General features: G+C 36.3%; 4 protein-coding genes across 6 annotated transcripts; 1 reads left to right on the top strand and 3 right to left on the bottom strand.

The window, feature by feature from the left end:
• Nucleotides 1-12: 12 nt before the first annotated feature.
• Nucleotides 13-1,783, bottom strand: LOC18030250 (glutamyl-tRNA(Gln) amidotransferase subunit C, chloroplastic/mitochondrial). Its single transcript, XM_006412348.2, has 6 exons — nt 1,468-1,783; nt 1,331-1,371; nt 1,140-1,195; nt 591-642; nt 385-469; nt 13-281 (listed from the first exon to the last, which is right to left on the bottom strand). Exons 1-5 carry the CDS (start codon nt 1,720-1,722, stop codon nt 394-396), a joined length of 480 nt encoding a protein of 159 aa, XP_006412411.1. The 5' UTR covers nt 1,723-1,783; the 3' UTR covers nt 13-281; nt 385-393.
• Nucleotides 1,784-1,984: 201 nt separating this feature from the next.
• LOC18030251 (nuclear pore complex protein NUP85) lies at nt 1,985-6,505 on the bottom strand. Its single transcript, XM_006412349.2, has 18 exons — nt 6,020-6,505; nt 5,568-5,670; nt 5,311-5,421; nt 5,140-5,223; nt 4,897-4,968; nt 4,751-4,807; nt 4,504-4,623; nt 4,219-4,419; nt 3,998-4,108; nt 3,874-3,911; nt 3,623-3,779; nt 3,389-3,490; nt 3,223-3,279; nt 2,979-3,125; nt 2,832-2,902; nt 2,594-2,681; nt 2,437-2,493; nt 1,985-2,341 (listed from the first exon to the last, which is right to left on the bottom strand). Exons 1-18 carry the CDS (start codon nt 6,406-6,408, stop codon nt 2,144-2,146), a joined length of 2,163 nt encoding a protein of 720 aa, XP_006412412.1. The 5' UTR covers nt 6,409-6,505; the 3' UTR covers nt 1,985-2,143.
• A 228-nt stretch (nt 6,506-6,733) lies between these two features.
• Nucleotides 6,734-9,393, top strand: LOC18030252 (peptidyl-tRNA hydrolase 2, mitochondrial). Of its 3 annotated transcripts, none has more exons than XR_002896815.1 (8): nt 6,734-6,838; nt 7,661-7,861; nt 8,173-8,233; nt 8,326-8,362; nt 8,453-8,538; nt 8,629-8,701; nt 8,950-8,989; nt 9,100-9,393. XR_002896815.1 is itself a non-coding variant. In XM_006412352.2 (8 exons), exons 1-8 carry the CDS (start codon nt 6,797-6,799, stop codon nt 9,147-9,149), a joined length of 582 nt encoding a protein of 193 aa, XP_006412415.1. In that variant the 5' UTR covers nt 6,734-6,796; the 3' UTR covers nt 9,150-9,393. The 3 variants fall into 3 exon arrangements, 1 of the variants encoding a protein (XP_006412415.1); XM_006412352.2 differs by having other exon boundaries at nt 8,453-8,530; XR_002896816.1 differs by lacking the exon at nt 9,100-9,393 and having other exon boundaries at nt 8,636-8,701.
• Nucleotides 9,394-12,717: 3,324 nt separating this feature from the next.
• LOC18030253 (GATA transcription factor 9) lies at nt 12,718-14,203 on the bottom strand. Its single transcript, XM_006412353.2, has 2 exons — nt 13,821-14,203; nt 12,718-13,544 (listed from the first exon to the last, which is right to left on the bottom strand). Exons 1-2 carry the CDS (start codon nt 14,040-14,042, stop codon nt 12,813-12,815), a joined length of 954 nt encoding a protein of 317 aa, XP_006412416.1. The 5' UTR covers nt 14,043-14,203; the 3' UTR covers nt 12,718-12,812.
• Between the last annotated feature and the right edge of the window lie 6,731 nt (nt 14,204-20,934).

Raw genomic sequence — 20,934 nt, forward strand, 5'->3', positions numbered from 1 at the left:
AACACATGTTGAGATAAGAAAAAAAAAATCAATCAATTGAAACTGGAGAGCAATTTGTTCGGTCCGGGTTCATAACCGATGGGGCTTTAAACGCACCGCATTCAAACTACTCGGCCCATCATCATAAGCTTATACAAAGGTTGTTGTGAGCCATGAACTTGAATGTTGTAGACAATTTCTGAGGGCATACTTTTCTCTCCTAAACAATTTTAGAAAACACAGATGCTGGAACAAATTACTGGAGCTGAGAATGATCTCTCCAGCCACACAACTCGAAGAAGCTGCAAATGAAGAAAGAGAGACATCAACTATGATTCTTAAAATATAAAACTAAAGATCATAAGCATAAAAAATGATTCCTCCTCCGTGGATAGAGTAGAGTACCTGACAAAGTCACTCTTTGTTTAGTACTTTAGGGACTTTTAAATATGCCTCATCAAAGCTTGGAATGGAAGCTCTTATACTATCCCTGTACAAGGAATATCGAAAGTCTTAAACTTTAGTAGATGGGTTTTACTGAAACATCATCTTTCAAAACGGAATTATTCTACTATTCCACATGGTGAAAACTGTATGAAGATCAAACAAACCTGTTCTCAAATGTTTCAGGAGCATCCTCTCGCAAATTTCCACCTTCCATATCTGCAAGTTTTTACTTTTTTTTTCAGATCAGTAAGGATCAAGACATTAAAATAGACACTTATGTTCCTGATTGCCCAAAAGGATCAAAATTGATGACTAAGCTTCTTATTACAGCAAAAACCATATGCTTCCTCAGATTTTACCACGACACTGTCCTTAGACTACAGAGAGATTTTATTAGCCAAGACCTAATGTCCATTCAACTTTAGCTTATAAAGATCTGTCACATGAGTGTACTTGAAACAGAAACAAATTGATGATTCGCCATAATACACGTGAGATTGATGCAACAAATCTTACTTACAACCAGTTTTGCCATTGATTTCAGAAAAAAATCCAACCGGTGGCCATTATTTCTTACGGTGTCAAGTTAGCTATAACACACAACCCAATCAATGAGATGAAACTCAGAAAATGCTTCCTTTTTCCCTAGTTACAAAAATGTTTCCCTAGTTACTCAGAAAGTTTTGTGATTTATAAAAGTCTGAATAAAAAACCTGCTCTAATTGCTGGCTCCACACTGTTAACATCAACTTGTTGAAGCTGGCCAAACCTGCATTTGTCACCAATTCATAAGTCAATTATCTGCAAGACAATAGCTTGGAAGATTACAGCGGATCGAAAATATTTATACAATACAATCGTGGAAAAACACAAAACGAATTATAAACGAAAATAGATTGATTACCAGTCGATGACTTGACGAATTTTAGGTTCATATTCCTCAATCTGAAAGAAAGATCAAAGGAAAGTAAGAGGACAATTCAAGAAATCAATATAAGAAATGAAGTAAATTTAAAAAAACCAAAGAGAAGTAAAGTGTACCTCTGCCGGAGTGAGAGAGATTCGAGCTGTCTTAGCCAGACTGGATATATCCGGCGGCTGAAGAACAGAGGAGTTTGTCTCAGACGAGAAACTTCGAGAAATTCTGTGGGGTTTTCTACTGTGTCTTTGGAATTGGAGAGCTGAGGAAGAAGAGGAAGAAGAAAAAGCTGAAGCTTGGTTTTTTATCATGCGCGGAGTGATGAAGCAACGATTCGGAGAAGAAGATATAACGGCGAGGAATGCTCTGGTCGCCATGGCTAAACTGAAACCACTCTCTCTCTCTCTGATGGATAGGAATTGCAAAAACAAAATTATGCGAGTGCTGTCTGTGAGGGACATTAGTAAACCGGTTTCAACCGGTACGCTCAATCAGTGTGAGCTTCATTCACACAATTCGCTTAATTTCAAATGTTTCAAAGTGATCAGCGCAGAGAAGATACAATGGCGTCGAGATTTACTTGTTAGCGTTTTGACATGTTACTAAATTTTTCTCACCTGTAACCATTGGAATTCTACGTTTTTCTTAACTTCAGCAATCATGATTCAAACCAGTAAATGATTAAAACAGTGTGTTTATAGTCTCATATTTGATACTAAGATACATGAGTTTTATGTCATACGAAGTGCAAGACACATAAATAGATACGGAGCTCGTAATTTAGCCTCAAAACCGGCGCTAACAGTCTTCGAGAAAAGCACGTCCGAGATTGGTTGCAAGAGCAAGTCTAACAGCACCCACAGCTTGAGCAGACAAATCGGATTCCACGAAGCCTGGCCTTAGCCTTGCAATTGATACTTCTTGTAGTTTGTTCAACATCAGGTTGGTCTGTGTTACATTCAACAGCGAACGTTCTGGCCAATTCAACAGCTTCAACTGTAAACATACACACACAAACAAAACCTCCTTTCAGTTGCTCACTCTCTTTGCGAAATCAAATAAAAAATGAAAAACAAGATTTGGTTCCTTACTGAATCATGCAGAAGAGGAAGCCAGAAGCGTTGAGGAGTAGAAGGGCTCTTCATTAGCTGCAGTACTTAAAATGGTAAAGCAATGTTAAAATACACCCGAGTAAAATGTTCCTGTGAGTAAAATATTAGTAATTAAGAAAGATGATGTTTTACACACCGATACAAGTCTCTCCACAGCTTCGTGAGCCGCATCTATAGCTTTTCCATCATGGACTAGCTTCAGTGATCTCTTGAAGTCTCTATATCTGGAAGTATGGATATTGATAATAGTGTTAGGACAGATTTTTACAGAAAAACAAATCACAAGCAAATAAAGATATATATAAAGAGAGAGAGAGAGAGAGAGAGAGAGAGAGAGAGAGAGAGAGAGAGAGAGAGAGAGAGATGATGATTACTTGTGAAGAAAATCAAGACCACCAGAGATTTGTGATTCGGAACCCAGCAACTCAACCAGGCCTTCCCATTGCTGCATGTTAAAAGTATGAAATGACAAAATAATAAAATGAAATATGTTTCGAGTGTGGCTTAGAGCATGTATATACCTTGAGACTTTCATCAGACAATGACTTTCCAACAGAATCAAACAGCTGTTGTGCAATCACTTTGAGACAATGTTCGTCCCGGGCTTGCTGTAGCCAAAAAACTCCAGACCCTTTCCTCCCATGTTTCCAGTGATGCACTCCAGAGATCTGAACACCATAACTTACTTCAGATGAAATCTATTTTTTCAACCAAATTTGAAATAAGCGAGCAAAAGTGTAGAATCTTTTTTCAATATATCAATACCTTCATAAGTTTAGCGCTGACATTACTAAGTTCATATAGACGGCAAATCTCTAGACTCTGCATCAGGAGAAACATAGGTACCAGGTGAAGGCTTCTGACAAGAAACTAGAATTTTTAAGCAACAATAGAGAACGGAAATAAATGTATGCAATTGAATAAATGAAACCTTAATAAGCAACTGGTTGTCTTGCACTGGCTGCCGGTAGAACAACAATTCTAATAAGCCTAGTCCCTGTTTCTCACACGATGATAGATAAACAGGAGCTATCTGCAAATTTTTAAACACAAAGCTTCTTACATAAAACATACACAAAAGGTACCAATTTGACTAAGTTCTATGCAGGCTAAGTTAGATAATTTTACAGGATAGGTACATGATAAGTCATAAATAAAAGGGTACCTGCCAAGTCAAAGCATGAGAAGAAAGAACTTGAGCATAAACAAGTCTATGGAGCTCTTCCATGTTGATTCCACCCAAGTTTCGCTGCTCCTCATGTACAAGAGCTTCTCCTTCATCGCTTCCAGCTGTCAATAATTCCATGGCATGTGCCACCATCCTAACAAGAAACAAAAAAATAGTCTCCTCCTGATCCGTATCGATAAACAATATACCATACTCAATGGAGTTAGTAACAAGAACAAAAGACCTACCAGGAGCCAAATTCTTTGGAACACACTGCCAGCACAACCTGCATCATTTTTTACCATGCCGAATTAGGGTGACAAAGAGCTGAGATAGTTACACCTCTGTTTGGGAATAAAATCCATTTCTGACCTCAGTATTTTCTCCAAGAATTCCAATAAGTAGTCTCAGAAGCTTATGGGAAGTGTTAACTGGCTTTGACTGAGCACATTTCTGGGCAAGGTTATGCATGCCGTCTAGTCCCTGCAATGCAACATGGTATTATTTAGATTTTCAGGTTTCCGATCTGAATAAATAGGAATTGATACACGGCTTGCTATTAAAATAGACAAACAACAGCTTAAGCAGTTCACCTTCGTGAATGGCCTGAGATGGAGCAAATGTGAAACAAAAAGCTCCGTCCAGTTACATGTCGCAGCTGAGAGACAATCGACATTTCCCATCATGATCTTCAACATATTTCTCAAGCCCTCGCGGGTCTTATGGTGAGCACATTGAACCCAGAAAGCACTGCACTCTAGTTTAGTCATCTGAGACTGCCATCTTTCTCGTGTCTAGCAAAAAGGGGGAAAAGGCAAGATGAGTCTAGACACAAAATACACTAAAAAGAGAAAGAATGATACATCTTTCTAACATACTTTCATAAAGTCAGGCTTTGCTGCAAAGCATTCACCAAACTTCCCAGCTTCTAGTTTTGGACGCATCCGTGGCATTTTTGAAATGAGAACAGCGACAGCTTCTACCAGACCATTTTCTGTCTACATCATCAAATTTGTATTACATTATGAATAGTTAGAAATCTGCGCATATACAAAAGTATTAGCATGTAGATAGTCACTCCATAAAACATGAATCTCAAAGACGAACTACTTAGATCTTACCAACCTCACGATTTCCTAGCTGATCTAGTTGATAAGAACCATGTAAGTGTAACAGTTTCACCTGAAAATAAAAGTTGTGTAGCTCATTTCTCAAATTGCAACTTTCAAGATTAAATTACATAAAACCCCCTATCACGAAATCGTACGAACCACTATTTCTAGCCAACCAACTGATAAAGCAGATGACATCACTTCCCAGTATCTTGGATCATCCTCGATGGCCTGCAAAGGCACACAAACCCATTAAGCAATTCAGTTCGTCACTCGCTTCTTTTTTGAAAAAACTACCACTTCTTCAATCGACTTCTGAGAGAGGGACCATATATCCACTACATAAGATTTTATACCACCGACACCCCGAGAGAGAACTGAAAAGATAATAAGCGACTAGACCTGTAGGCCAACAAGTTCCTTTTGGAAATCCTCGAGCTTTGAGTAAATTGTTGGATGTGAGCTTGAAAGGAGGATATCATAATCCTGCCATGATATCAATAATAGGTAACATATTCTAGAAGGTTTAAAACTAAGATAGCTTAAGTAATGGGGGGGAAAGAAACTAATTACAGATAGCCAATCAACGAGCCGTTCTGGCAACCAAGAAAGACATGTCTTGTCTGCATAAAATATCTCCATCAACTCCCATGCGGCCTTTAAAGAAGTCGGTTCCTCAGCATTCTGCATGTGTATGTCAATGTTAAAATCCATTAAACATGCTCCCACACTCAAAGCCATAACTCACTCGCGAAAGAGTTAACTTTTATAAGAAATAAAAGCCTGATTACATCATAGTAAAGTTAACAAATGTTGAAAATCCTACGTACCTTTATCACTGATTTTGGGTCTTCAATCAAAGGTGCTGGGGAAGATATTGAACTACTAAGGAGAGATTTAATATCCCTGCTGTATTCCATTACATATTCCCACCTGATACCATGCATTATGAAAATCCAGAATGCTCTTATAAGTCTAAGTAGAAGAGTAATCATTCAGATGCAACAATAAGCCACAACAGCATTTCAGCCTTTGAATGGGAAAAATCTGATCAACAGCAGTTCCAAACAAACGAGAAGCGTTCTAAAGCTTTCAAATTCTACGCAGAAAGGTACAATCAATTATGAAGTAGGGCTCAAAAATATAATTTATCTTCCGGGTATACATGTTCAACTGGTATAGAGGATTCTGGTAAGATTTCAGCCAATCCTATGAACATTTTCTCTTCCAGGATCTTCCCGGAATTTGACAAAAGAAAATTAAGAAATTCGAGTGTCCTCACCACGAAGTCTGGTACAGAGAGGGGCTCATATCCATCTTAGACAAGCTGGAAATTGAGTTTCTCCTGCTCTGCAAAAGCGCAAACGGGGAGACCGATCCATAGGCGATCCTTCGCCACTGTGCGTCGCCGATTTCGCCATCCTCTCCGCTAAGCCTCACGTTTACCACATTTCCACCAACTTCTCCGTCATCATCGCGTGAATCCGGATTCCGTAAAACCGTGACGCGTAGGTTGTTTCCACACCCCCAGGAGATGGAGAGCCTATGAACCGGAGACTTCAGGCCGTAGTGAAGAGGATACACCTCCGGAGCTTTTTCCTTCGTCGAAAACGGCACCAATTCTCCACCGCTTCCCAATCCGCCTCCGGCTTCCGAAGTTATACTCGGCATTCCGGAGCTCCGGTGATTGAAATGGCCGTTAGGGTTTTGATTGGTGTCTTTAGCTTTCAGGAGGGAACTGTAGAACTGTACAGACCAGAGGCTCTAGTCGCCAGAAAAATAGGGACGACACCAAAACGCACCGTGTGGTAGACGGATATTTGTAGTAATTACTTAAGTAGCTATATACTTTGAAAGGTTCTCTGATTGGACTACTATGTTCTCCGAATTCATATTTTGTTCCAAACAACTCGTCGTTTTGTAATTACGTAAGTGGACAGCCTGACGTTTTCTGTTTACAGAAGCTTCTCTTATCTCTCTCCTTCATGGTCATGGCATTCGATTTTTAAAGGCTCAGCTTTGTTGCTCTGTGGCAGAGGAGAATCGCCAGGAGCACACCATGTGGACTTCTTCTGGAAAATCTTCGCAGCCTCAAGCTAAGGTATTAATTTCGCTCTTCTTTTTTTCGTTAGCTTTTGTTGTTTGGTTTCCTATAATTTCTTAGAAGCAAATTTCGTATAAGAACTGGGCAAACTGAAGAAGAGACGAGACTAGAGTGTTGAACGACTTCAATTCATTTACTTAGCTGAAGATTCTTGATGATTTTCTCTTCGTGGATAATCGAGATTTTTCAGGGACGAATGATTTAGTATTCGTTGTATAAATTTAGTTTTTGTTGAAAAAATGTTCTTCTTTTATGTTTTTCTTATCGATTCTTAGTGCTGTTACTCCCTCTGTTTTGTAAAATTTCCTCTCAGACTGAGAAATTGATGTTTCGCACGAGAAAGTTTGATCAAAACTAACAAATGAACTCAGCTGGCGAGTGTGATGATCTAGAAAATCTGGATTATTATGTTGTCTTGAGCTCTTTCTTCTCTTGTTGGTTGATGATAGGATCAGTTAGTGCTTAAGGAGTCATAGTCTGATTCTTTCTGAATATCTAAGTTTGCATTGATTTCAGTATAAGTATTTGGCTTCAAATTCCACAAACTACTTTAAGGTCTTCACTGTATGCTCATGGTTGATTGGCAAATAAAGTCTAGAGATTTTTGGTCAAAAGTGAATGTTGCTTCTCTTCTCCAACCAACTAGAATTTCTTGTGTTTTGTTTCTAAAATCTTACTAAGATGCCAAGATATTCTTGCAGCTGTCGAACCAGAATTGTTGTTGGGTTGTTGAAAGTTTACCTAGGGTCTAACTAAATCCTCTTGTGGTTTTGAGAATTTGTGGAATAATTTTTGTTTTTTCCCGGTGAATATAATCAGAAACAAGAGAGGAAGTCGATAGCTGGGAGTTTCAAGGCAGAGAATCTCATACCAGGGATTGTGATAGGTTTCATCATAGGTATGTTATTGGATTTGTCGCAGCAAGTTAAATTCCCAGTGAGAAAGAGCAGACTTTTATCCAGCAAGACCCAGAAGCAGAGTTCCGTACCAAGCAATGGCGCTGATCAAGAGCTTAAAATGGTTTGTCTATCTTCTAATGTATCTATCGTTCTCGTCTCTGCCTCTAGATTTATTGGTTTGAAAGAAAGTATTATCATTTAAAAACCTACAAGCTGCTTTCTATTCCAAACCCATCGAAAGATAGAATTGAGCTTCATGAAAGAGATATACATAATCTACCCACCGAAAGACAGATATTTAGCCTCATAAAAAAAAATAAAATGCATACTCTATGAAAGGATGGTGATAAGATTTGAATGTTGTCAGATTTCAAGATTAGAAGATAAAATCAGAACATTTCTGTAACTAATTTGTCCATCTTCTGATCACAGGTTTTAGTAGTTAGGCAAGACTTAAAGATGAGAACAGGCAAGGTTGCGTCACAGTGTGCACGTAAGTGTCCTGTAAGATGTGTTTGAAGTTTGATCACTAATATTTTCCGTGTTAATCCCGAAAGAAAATGACAATCTTTCTGATATTTGCAGATGCTGCCACCGGCATGTATGCAGAGTTAATGCAGAGGTGATTTCGACTGTAGTGAGTGGTTCGATTCGTAAAGAATTTATCATTCTAAAATTTATGTTTTATGTTTTTCATTCATAATTCTTTCAGCGACCGATACCTTCTGAGACGATGGGAGGATTGCGGGCAACCAAAGATAGTCGTCACTTGCAAAAACCAGCAAGAAATGTAAGCAGGTGAAACTCTTGTGGGAAACAGACAAAATGCACATTAAGACATATGTCTTCAATAAAATTTGAAAGCTACATTTTTTTTTCTGCTATAAGGAATAAGGTCACAGAGGCGGCTGAGAGCGTTGGCCTCCCGACTTTTGTTGTAGCTGATGCTGGAAGAACACAGGTAACAACAAGAACTTTTAGATTTATACTTTCTCTCGTGCTTGATTACTTCTTGAAAATATGGTCCAACCGTAGCTCCTAGGCAAACAAATATCTGCTAATCCAATTCAAGCCAAATAGAAAACAAAAACACTTTCTGACTTATTGAAACATAAGGAGACTGTTCTTAAATCGAGACTTTTTGGGGTTCTCTTTTGTAGTGATAAGCTAAAAAGTATTTTTATGGAAACTTACCTTCCTCTTTCACAGGTTGCGGCTGGATCAAGAACGGTTCTTGCAGTTGGACCAGGTAGAGACAATAGTTTCTTTTTACTCTGTTACTAGCTGAAGCAGAACAAATACAGGTGTTGAAGGAAGATGGTGTTTCTCAACATGTTCTTTACTTTTTTTCCTGTGCAGGACCAAAGGAGTTGGTTGATTCCATAACCGGTAGGCTGGCTTTACTCTGATTCAGGAGCTTTTTCTTGTCCTAGCTCTTTTGGGATTTTGATTCCTCCAGGATGATGTTAATTCAGGCAAGGTAGTTGTTGTTCTGTAGTGATTGAACAAAGTATTCTTGTTGGTTAATTTAGTTAGTTCTTCTGCTGATTATTTGGAGTTGCATTCATGTAAAAGAAAAAAATCAACTGAGTTCTGACACTATCAAGTTCTTACTTTTTTTTATTATTTATATATATTGGTGACTTTGGAATAGATTTCCTTTTGATACTTTCTTTGAGTGACGTCGAAGTCTTCCCCAAAGTCCTGAACGCAACGTTGGACCGTTATGATTCCATATCATTTTATATCTTTTATATATGTTATTATATAAATTCACCACATGCATGGCATACAGTGTACGCAACATATATACTCACATGACTCCTTAATAGGTATTCTTTTCTTTCCTTTTTGGATATAATATGTTACAACATGCATGGATATAACAATGACTAATGTTTATAAGCAAATAATCAGTGCTCTTAAAAATCGCATCAGACTATCGCCATTCTCTAGACATATGGTCATTATTATATTACTGTTCGACTAGCATCAATCTAATGTTTTTCCAATAATGTAAATATTAAATAGTAAAAACGCTAGCTAGCTTCGAAGTACTGTATATAATAGTATGAATTTCTTATAATATATGTTCCCCTCCCATTTACAATGTTACGGATGTCTAAAGAGTTCACATCGGGCATTGCTTCATCATCCTTGAATTCCACCCTGGTAAAAAAAAAGAAAAAAAAAAGAAAGAAAGAAAACAATCAAGAGAGAATGTATAAGTTTCATCTTAACTTGAAGAACATTGCGAATCTATATAAAAAGGTTAATGATGAGAAGTAAACAAGTAAAGCCAAAAAAATATGTCTACTTTTCTTTTGTGTGTTTATCGCCTTGCCTTAATAACATCGCTCTTTATCTCCCAAGTATGCTTTAGAAATTTTTAGTTTTAACCCTTCCTACATAAGAGAGAATCCCCACTACTGCAGTCTGAAATTTTGTTTGATGTCCATAGATACACCCTTCAACATCTCTATCAAACAAAGTATACAGCTTTTAGTCAATAAAAGGCAGTTGCCTCAAAGTTGATGAACTTCTTAATTGGATTTACGATAAGTCTTCTTTGAACCCGAGTAGCGTTTAGCAAAATTCACTTTTAAACATTAGATTGGAGAAACTATGTTCTATATATTTTTCCTATAGGATTGTTGGCAATTCGATCCAACCGAATAAACCAATTATTTTAGAAAAAAAAGGGTATCAAATTTTTATATTAAAAATTCATACTTATTATTATATATATATAGAACGAAAATGATTAAAAAAAAATAAAGGTTCTCTCTATTAGTCAATTTTTCTTTCCCTAAACTGTATAACTAATACTTTTTCTCAATGTATGTACGACTATACGATATATAGCTAGGTACAGTGATTTTTCTGAGAATCTAATAAAACATTTCCTTGTACCAACATGTTCTGAGTTCTGACTCTCATCATTTTAAAGCTTCCGCACATCACTATAAAGAAACGTACTGATGACTGTGACACTTTTATTTTCCCATCGTACTACGATACTCAATGTCTAGTACGTAGATTGATAGAAATGATTCTCATTAGGGTTTTGATTTTAATCTATTTCGTCTGTATGTATGTCTCATATATAGTGTCCTTGTCATGCTTAGTTTTTGTTTTTCTATATTTTCATTTTTGCCTTTTTTTAATCTCTTATATCTTAGTGACTTTAGAATGGATTTTTTTTTTTTGTTTCTTTAAAGAATAAATTTGCTTTTGGTACTTTCTTTGAGTGACGTCGAAGTCTTCCCTATAATTCAGAACGCGACGTTGGACCGTTATGATTCCACATAATTAATTATATATACATATATAGGCACCACATGGCATACAGTATACGCAACATACTCACACGACTTCATAAATATATGTGGGTGCTTTTACGTATCCCCTTTTGATTTATAGCGTATAACAACAGGGGTAACAATGTCTAATGTTTATGAACACCAGACATCAGACATATAAAACAGTGTTCAAAAATTCAGAAGGCCGTTTATACAATATCTATAGCTATTAGGCGTTTATTATCTGTCTTGATTCTTATAATTAATAGTTATGTTAAGACCATCCAAACCATTTATGCAGTTTAGACAATCGATTAAATATATTTTATAAATTAGTCATCTCAATTTTGAATTTTATTCTCTTATGTATAAAAGTATTCATGTAGCTAGCTCCTAATCCGTCTAAAGTCAGCTTATTGGCTACCTAACATCTATAAATTTTTAGGCATTGGATATCGATAGAATAGAGTCTACCAATTTTTCAAATAATGTAAATCGTAAAAACTCTGGCTTCATAATAATATATGAAATTTTTATAATGATCTACGTACATGCATATAGATGTTATCGCATACAAATTATTAATTTGTAAAGTGAATGTTTATAAGTTTATTCATATATAGTATTTATGGGGTATTGTTGTGAGCCTTAACGTGAAACTAAATAAGAATCCTTCTATGTGATAAGTAGAGGTGGTCTAACTTTTTTTCTTTCTATATGATATAAACGAACAAATAATATATGTTTGGAAATCAGACATTTCAAGTACAGTCCGTGGACCTTTGCCTATATATATGCTATATCTATCAAGATAAACTATTTAATGTTGATTTTAAGAAGATGACTATTTATATATTATAATTATATAATACGAATTTACATTAAATTTCTCCCACTTGCTAGCTGGTTAGGTTTGCATGAGAATGCATGTGACGAGCACCTCAATCTATGCACCTCAAGCCAATAATACTTAAACTACTTTTGTACTGTGCAAATTTGTATCTGTCCCTTTATTTTACTAAATACATTTCAGATAAAATAAAATTAAGCATCAGATTTCCTCGAATATTGTCAGAATGTAAAACGTGAAAGAAGTTAAAGTTCGGAGAATAATTAAGATTGATAAATTAACATAACCCATCTGTCAAAATGAGTTCGCATCCACCTTGGATCTCGGTGTTTCGGGTGAATAACATTACTGTTTGAATTTCGATACAATAAATAATACACACTAATTAATCACGGTCCATATATATATATTGAAATACAGTTAACCTGATCGGTTAATAAATACTACATGTTTCAGCTTCTTACATGTTACATGTAAAAAATATGTAAATAATATGTAATCTCAAAGATATGCTGAATATGATGAATTCAAATTGAAAGGAATAGTTATTATTCCCAACCACGACGATTTCTACAGAAACATATTATAATATTTTATACTAACAACGGAAGAGAAAAGGAGTAACAACTATTTGGATTTATGCTTTTTGGATTCTGTCTGCCTAGTTCAATTACTTTCATGACTTTTAATTTAAAATATATTGAACAGATACAAATTAAGATGGTCATTTAACTAGTCTATCGTCAATTATTTGTTTTCGCTAAGTGGAAAATCAAAAGAAGAAGCTATTATACATATCAGTAGTAGTCTGCAAGAAATGAAAACAATTAATTAAGATGTTAAAAAGAAAAGCGGGAACAAAAATTAACAAAAAAAAAAGAACAAATTCGGGAGAATTCGTCCACGTGGAAAGAGGAATATTAGATTAAGTGTCTAAAAACAGGAGCCACGTGGTTATTATTATGGATTAAGAAATCGTCACCGTTGGATCTGATATCCATCAGGAGATTCTCAGACCGAAGCTGAGTCAGCAAATGCTCATCTCGCATCTCCTTCTGTCGCCGGAGCTCCATCACTTTCCGGTGAGAGTTCGAGTGCCTCGCCATCACAAACGTCGGACTCGACGCTGGTCGATACTCCGGCACTAACCGCCCAGATTTGTACCGTACGCCGCACGCATTGCACAACGTCTTCGGACCCATCGGTCCCGTCCGCCACTGCGGCGTCTTCTCCGTCGCGCAGTGCAAACACCGTCGTCCTCCTCCTGATTCTCCGCCTTCTCCGTCGAAATCTCCGGCGAGATCTTGTTCTTTTATTCTGAGCTGTTTCTTCTTGGGATTGGATTCGTCGGAGCCGGCGATTGCCAAAAGGCGAGATGCCCACGTGGAAGCTGCGGAGCGTGATCTCTTGCTTCTCGCCTTGGCCGGAACTGAGGCGGCGTTAGAGTCATCGGTGTCTGTGTCGGTGGCAATGATGAATGAATCCAGACTATCAAGTTCGGGTTCGGGTTTAATTTGGTGGGTCTGGGTTGACCCGGTGGTTTGTGGGTTTTTTAAGCCGGATAGTAACTGAAGCTTGTCTTGGTCTTCTTTCGAGAATGATTCTTCTTCCACGAAATTCGACAGCCATTCTAATTCAGCTAAATGCTCACACTGGTAATTAAATCGATGTGATAATCAAATGAAACAAGTGTTATCAGTTCTGAGATATAAAATATGTTTTTTCAATAATTACTCCTAATCAAAGTATCTATAATCCTGAAAAGAAACTCAATTTATAAAATTTCTTGAAACATATAATGAATTAGAGTGACCTATTTACAAAGTCATCATTTTTTTTTTGTTGCCAGAATCAATGTGGTAACTAGTAAAGGTTGTCTTTTTTTTGTTGGGGGGCGTGAATTAGGGAGAAAAGTATTGGAAAGTTACCGGAACGCAGAGGTCGTCGGAAAACCCAGTGCCGTCGGTGTAAAGCGAGGAGGAGTTAGAGCTGTCGGCGAGAGTACCGGCGGAGACGGTGGAAGAATCAGGGAAGGTGTCGAGTCCGTCGTCAGCTTGGCCGTCGTCGTTAGAAAAGTCAAGGAGGTCATCGACAACGAAAGAGTCAGCGTTACCGGCGACGAGGAAGAGCTCCGGAGTTAGTTGTTCCATCGGGAAAAGAAAGAAAGGGGTTATTAGAGAAAAAAAGTGAGAGCCTTTTTGGGGGGGGAGAGAGCGAAGAATGTAACGGAGAGAAAGAGAAGGAAGAGAAGTCTATTTTTGGGGGGTTGTGTAAAAGGGAGAGTGATGTTAGAGAAAGTTATGGTTCATGTGAGATGAGAACGAGACAGAGGACAGCTAAAACAGAGGAACTTTGACTATTCACTATTACTCTTCCTCTTTTTTTTTTTGTATTATTAAAGGGAATCACAAAAATTACAATCAACGAAATATATTTAGTGACATTTGCTTAAACACAACTCACACAAGGGGGAAGGTGAATCTCAAAAACATATACAATAGGAGTATTAAATTCCTAATTAGAAAGTAATTACAATTCCGAGCAGAAACAGTAACTATTTCCACTGAGCATGGTCCTGGTACCGTTATAAACTTATTATAAATCCAATTAATTGGAAGTTAAGTTATTGTATCAAGGGTAATAGATTTTCAATTTTTTGTATTGCCATTTGTTTGTTACTTTTTGCTTTAGTCTGATTTTCAATTTTTTTTTTCATGCCCTCGAACTTTGTAACCAATATCCTATCTTAAGTATGTCTTTACGTGCAATAATAGAAAGAAAAAACAAAACTTTCTTTACATGTCATCGCTTGAGATATAGGCTTCATATTTTCGGTGTAAAGAAAGTTAGTCTTGCACGGACTATTTGAATGATTCAAAGAGAATACTATCTTATGTAGCTCTGATCACTCAATTTTAATGACACTTACGGGAGAAAAATGATGAAAAAACTCTTTCTGTTACAGCAAACTAACTAAGCCCATGAGTTATTTCTACACATTAGATGGAAAATGATCTCTTTAACTACCAAACCAGAACTAAATCTTGGTAAATATGGGCTCGTCATCAAAGTTATCTTAATCGTCCATCTAAAATCACTCCTTAGGCCATTGTAAAAAACGAAAAAACCTTAATTGGATATTCGTTTGTTCAAATTATATGCAGTGTAGCTAATGATGGTAGTTTAAGTACCAGTCATATGGAGATGTAAAACATCATCACATATCCGATTTAGAATATTAGTTATCGCTGCATTTTAAATAGCACATTGTATGTTTTAGGAAAATCAAAGGCCAGTGGACCTAGAGTTCATCAAATGTATACGCATAGCTTAATATCTTAAATCATAGTAGCCTCTTCAACTACTCTCTCATTTGATCATTGTGTTGGACCACGTGTTACTTATAAATAAAACTATACCAAAGCCCAAATCAACAAAAGTATCAAATTAAATAGAGGCCCACTATGAACAAAGAATCAGAAGCCCATATTTTCAGTAATTTTGTTCTGCCCATTTTAGGTAGCCCACTCTATCCACGACTAATTGTATTTTTTTAGAAAGGATTTCACTATTATCGTTTATTTTATGTTAACCGTATAAATGATACATATTCTGATATCATCGCCAGTAATATAGCCATTGTGTATCTGTAGTCATATGAGTTCCCTGATAGAAAACTAAAATGGTAAGTATTTTTTTCAAAATATACATTGTGGTTTTTTTAAATATGATATACTTTTGTTTGTTTCTATCAGGTTATATTTTGAAATTGATTCAAGAAAGTGATGCGCATATACACTCTGTGAGACTCGTAAAATCATGTCTTGTGCTCTTGCTTCTTCTTTGATACAGTATATGAGATTAAGGCTTGCAATCTTATCGTAGCAACACTATTTTCCGTTTTCAATCGCTCATTTTACTGTCTATTAAAAAGGAATGAAAAGTTGAAAATTTCTAGAAATTATATTTTCTATCAGTGAAATACTGAAATGAAAAAGGTTTTAGAAATGATTTTGTAATATTCTTATTGGTAACTTTTTAGTAAAATTCATTTAAGTATGCAAATACAGATATTGCCTTTTTAGCTAAATCGGCTAAAAATATTATACTAGAGATCCCACCTTCGTTAAAGAAAGAGATTTGGTTTGGCATAAAAGTGCGGCCGCCGAATATTCTTTCACAAACATTCTTAAATCAATAAATAAAAAATTAAAGGACGAAGGAGTCACCCACTAATTTTTTTTAATAGTCTCTTAGACTATTACAAGCGTTTATATAATAAATTTTGACTTAATCATTTATAAAAATAAATCTATCGAACTCTACAACCAACAATACCAATCTTCCTTATAAACGATCGTATATGCCCTACATCCATAATAAATAGAACATATATCAGTGAACTTTTAGATTTTTTTGGAAATCGAATTTCCTAAGCCTTTCAACCCTTTAACTTTAACTATTAGAGCAAAGTGTTTCCAATGGAATCACCCACTAATTACAATTATATTTTTATAATTTTTTAAAGACCAATATAGTATTCACTACTGGGCTATAGTGGCCCGTTTAGCCTCGATGTCAGCCGCAAGTAGGTCCCACCACTTCGTTGTCGGTCCACGCTGCACCGCTTTATTTTCCTTGTGCGCCTTGGCGTGGCTTTTTTTTAATTTTCTTTCTTTCTTACAACTTTCTGTTAATGTTAATGTTTACGTATATATATAAATAAAATTATTCCTTATCCTTTAGTTTCACGGCTTCTATTTTCTTTTTAAAGAAATTATTATGTTTTTACATTGGTGTTTCTCTGGACTGTGGACACTTTCGTACGTTAAGGTATTTTAAACGTATAATATTAAAGTATAACTCATATAGTAGCCCTATTTTGTATCCCAAAAATAAATATATAATGATAGAATATCTAAGTTTTGGAACGGATGTAGTAGAATGGAAATGTGGAATAAGAAGATCAGATAATATGGTTAACATAAAACAAGCATAACAATGATTGATGATATGAATTCGATATATTTTATGCTGTTACTACAGAGCCGTGTCTGAGCACAAGCTAATGAAGCATGTGTTTCAGGATCGGAGGAGTTAAATATTTTTTTTGGGCCAATTTTCTAGAGTTTGAGTTAGTCTAAGTAGTTTGTGAATAGGTGAAAGCATGTTTGGTTAAAGGTTTGTCTGAGTTTGACTCTTCCCAAACACATATATGTCATTTTTTTCCAATTATTTGTGGGCTAATTTGCATTAAAAAAAGTTTTAAAGAGCCAATTTTTTTTTCTCGCTTGTAGTTAGAGAAATCTCAGGCACGGCTCTAAATAGTAATTTTTCAAAAATGTGACGCAAACGATGAGTTTAACACAGATTATTATACTAAATCGATACTATTTGGTAAGAAAAGTATAAGTACTAACTACAAAAAATAAATTATTTTGGGGATCCAAGAAGTCCAAAATACCATGACAATTATTTGTCATCAACTTACCTCGTATGGAAATAGAAATGAGCTAAAAACACGTCATATCATTAGATAATCCGTTACGGTGACGGAGCAAGCAAACGGACGGCACGATTTTCAAAAGGAAGTATGTCTGGAGCCAGTCCTTTTAGGACAGCTTCGTCACGCCGAAATATGAGATACGTGTACTGTTCTCACGCGGTCGTGTTCTTCTTAAGGGTAACATACATTCCTCGTTTTTACATTTATTGTTATTTTTTGGAACAAAATTTTACATTTTGATTTGATAAAAGCGTTTTTCAATTTGTTTACGTTGGAGCAAAATTAGAGTCAGAAATCAGCAATATAAGAGATTTCTAGTTTTCTTCTAAATTTTAAACTCTTGGACTCGGAACATCAAAATAACGTTCGTATGATTTTTTTGTAACAAAAAAAAACTCCTTGGAATGAAGCTCTCTGGCCAAGCACTCAAGTGACTCATTCCAAACTCTTCTGTTTACTCACTATGAATCTCTTCCGCCTCAACAACTTCGAGTGTAGCCTTCTTGAGGTTGATACATCTGAAATAATATATAACACGTAAATATTAAATAGCAAATGAGAATCATGGGATTAACCTAGTCTTGATATTGGGTAGTAAATTCACTTTTATCTAACCTTGGATTCGTTAAAGAAACAAATCCACCAAATCTGGTCTGCCATTATTACCGTCTTTATCAATTTTATTTTCTTTCTGAATTTCGTCAACCATCAAAATAGCATGTTTTTTTTTTTATTCAAATGTTTCTTACGTAAAATAAAATCAAGAAATTCAAAACAAAAAGTGAACAAATTGTGATAGTTGAGGTGACTTAGCATTGACCTGTGTGAAAAAATCAAATCAGGTGGGAGGCATTGACTCTTTGCCTTAATCTTGAAAACAAAATGATACCATAAAAACAAAAAAGCTGATTTCCTTTATTTTCTGTGTGGGGTTAAGCCTTTCGATTTACTCATCCTTTCGATAAATTTTGTTTTAATCTTCCCCCACCCAAAAAGTTACATTTTGATTAATTATCATTCTCAACTTCACCTTTTTCTATTTACTCCTCCTTTGGATATCTTATTAGATTTAATTTTCCAAATCCAGACTACTTCATTCTGTTTTCTAAAATTCAGACCATTTTAGTCTGTTACTAGAAATTACTCCCATTAAAATCTATTTCGTTTAGACAAATTTTCACGTCATATTTATATGTCTAGAATGATAAATTGATTATGAATTTAGAACACAAAGTTTTAAGAATAACTCTCTTATTGCTTTAGAAAACTGACTCAAAAACTAAAGCACTCAAACTCTGATAAGTAAAACCACAACTTTGGTAACTCCTTATATAAAGAAAGATTTAGACAACTTCCTAAACCTAATGGAATTTAGATTACTCCTAATTTCCTTTTCTCTTTAATCCTAACTCTTATAGGAAACTTTACTTAAGAAGATTCTGGAAGCTTGCTCTTCAAGCTTACTCCAACATTCTCCCCCTTAAGCTTGAAATCACTCTTGAACACTTCATGTACTCCAATGAGATCTCTCATCTCTTTGAATTTAATCCTTCCAAGTGCCTTTGTTAAAATGTCAGCCTTCTGTTCTGCGCCTGGAACATGCTCCACTCCGATCTGCCCTTTTTCAACGCATTCTCTAATAAAGTGATATCTCCTATGTATGTGCTTGCTTCTTCCATGAAACACAGGATTCTTTGTGAGAGCTATGGCTGATTGATTGTCAATGCGAATGATGACTCTTTCACTTTGGGAACTAATAACTTCACACAACAAATCCTGTAACCAGATGGCTTGTCGAGTAGCTTCTGTTCCGGCCATAAATTCGGCTTCACAGGATGAAAGTGCCACTATCTCTTGTTTCTGCGAACACCATGATATTGGACTTTCACCTAGATAGAAAATATGTCCTGAGGTGCTCTTGCCGTCGTCTGGATCTACATTGTGACTACTGTCACTGTATCCGATTAGTTTAGGAACCTTTGTTGCTGATTTTCCAAACTTCAAACCCAAAGAAGCGGTTCCTTTCAAATACCTCAAGCAATGCTTCATTGCAGCTCCATGAGACTCTCTTGGACTCTGCATATATCGGCTCAAGACTCCTACACAGAAAGATAAATCCGGCCTTGTATGAAGCAAATAACGAAGGCAGCCAACGTTTTTCCGGTATCCTGTAGCATCAATCTCCTTTTCGTCTTCAGCCTTTGATAGTTTCAGTCCAAGCTCCATTGGTGTATGAGTTAGATTGCAGTTTTCCATCCCTGCTTCTTCAAGAATCTTCAACGCATATCGAGCTTGACATAGAGTTATCCCTTCTTCATGTTGACAGACTTCAATTCCTAGATAATATGTCAGCTTTCCAAGATCACTCATATCAAATTTGGAGGACATCTCTTTCTTGAACTGATCGATGATCTCTCTATTAGTTCCTGTAACAAACAAGTCATCTACATAGATTGCCACAAGCAGCAGATTTCCTTTTATCTCCTTTCGATAAACAGAAGGCTCTTTAGCACACTTTGTAAAACGCAGTTCCTGCAGAATTTGGTTAAGCTTGTTATTCCAGGCTCTTGGTGCTTGTCTTAATCCATATAATGCCTTGTTTAGTTTATAAACTTTTCCTTCGCTTCCTTTCTTTTCGAAACCTTCTGGCTGTGTAACAAACACTGTTTCTTTTAGCTCACCGTGAAGGAACGCCGTTTTAACATCCAAATGATGTATCTCCCACTTATGAGAAGCCGCAAGATTGATGAGAAGCCTTATAGTTTCAAGACGTGCAACTGGTGCGAAGACTTCGTCGAAATCAATCCCATATCTCTGCACATATCCTTTTGCAACCAAACGTGCTTTGTACTTGTTAATGCTTCCATCCGAGTTTCTTTTTAGCTTAAATACCCACTTTAAGCCAATTGGTTTTGCTCCAGCTGGAAGATCAACAAGAGTCCAGGTCTGATTTTTTTCGATGCTATGGATCTCATCTTCACATGCGAGTCTCCACTCCTTTAGACTTTTCGCTTCTCTGTAATTTCAGGTTCGTTATTCAGACATAGTAGTAGCTTTTCTCCTTCCTCTTCGGCGAGCAGAACATAGTTATCAACGAGATACTTGGGTTTCACCGATGGTCTTGTTGACCTTCTTAGAGTTGGAACAGATTCGTTGACGTCTCCTACATCGTTCTCCTGTTCGTATGTCTGTATCGGTGATTCCTGCTCATCTTCTTCATTATCGTTTTCTGCAGTTTCGTTCACATGCTCTTCTTCGTTTTCTTCATATTGTTGGATGCCGTGGTTTCCAAATTTCCCGATTGTGACTTTGAAGCCATCATCATGTTGCTGTTCTGAGTTCTCTGAATTCCAATTCCACCCTTTTGTTTCATCGAACACAACGTCTCGACTCACAACTATCCTTCGAGCTGGTGGATCAAGCAATCGGTATGCCTTTGATCCAGGCTCTGTTCCGAGGTGAACGAGTATCCGAGATCTGTCATCAAGCTTCTTCAACATCGGTTTTTCTACTTTGGCGTATGCGATACATCCGAA

Source organism: Eutrema salsugineum, unplaced genomic scaffold (assembly GCF_000478725.1).
Source record: "Eutrema salsugineum unplaced genomic scaffold, Eutsalg1_0 scaffold_1, whole genome shotgun sequence".
NCBI lineage: Eukaryota > Viridiplantae > Streptophyta > Magnoliopsida > Brassicales > Brassicaceae > Eutrema > Eutrema salsugineum.

Coding starts and splice junctions, on each gene's coding strand:
- LOC18030250 (XM_006412348.2), bottom strand. CDS start 1,722: ATGGCGACCAGAGCATTCCTCGCCGTTATATCTTCTTCTCCGAATCGT. Junction 1,372..1,467: donor TCTCTCTCACTCCGGCAGAG/GTACACTTTACT, acceptor TCTTTCTTTCAG/ATTGAGGAATATGAACCTAA. Junction 470..590: donor CCTGAAACATTTGAGAACAG/GTTTGTTTGATC, acceptor TTCCTTGTACAG/GGATAGTATAAGAGCTTCCA.
- LOC18030251 (XM_006412349.2), bottom strand. CDS start 6,408: ATGCCGAGTATAACTTCGGAAGCCGGAGGCGGATTGGGAAGCGGTGGA. Junction 5,224..5,310: donor GGCTCGTTGATTGGCTATCT/GTAATTAGTTTC, acceptor ATATCATGGCAG/GATTATGATATCCTCCTTTC. Junction 4,109..4,218: donor ATCTCAGGCCATTCACGAAG/GTGAACTGCTTA, acceptor GTTGCATTGCAG/GGACTAGACGGCATGCATAA.
- LOC18030252 (XM_006412352.2), top strand. CDS start 6,797: ATGTGGACTTCTTCTGGAAAATCTTCGCAGCCTCAAGCTAAG. Junction 6,839..7,660: donor CTTCGCAGCCTCAAGCTAAG/GTATTAATTTCG, acceptor GAATATAATCAG/AAACAAGAGAGGAAGTCGAT. Junction 8,531..8,628: donor TGCAAAAACCAGCAAGAAAT/GTAAGCAGGTGA, acceptor TTCTGCTATAAG/GAATAAGGTCACAGAGGCGG.
- LOC18030253 (XM_006412353.2), bottom strand. CDS start 14,042: ATGGAACAACTAACTCCGGAGCTCTTCCTCGTCGCCGGTAACGCTGAC. Junction 13,545..13,820: donor CCGACGACCTCTGCGTTCCG/GTAACTTTCCAA, acceptor TTTAATTACCAG/TGTGAGCATTTAGCTGAATT.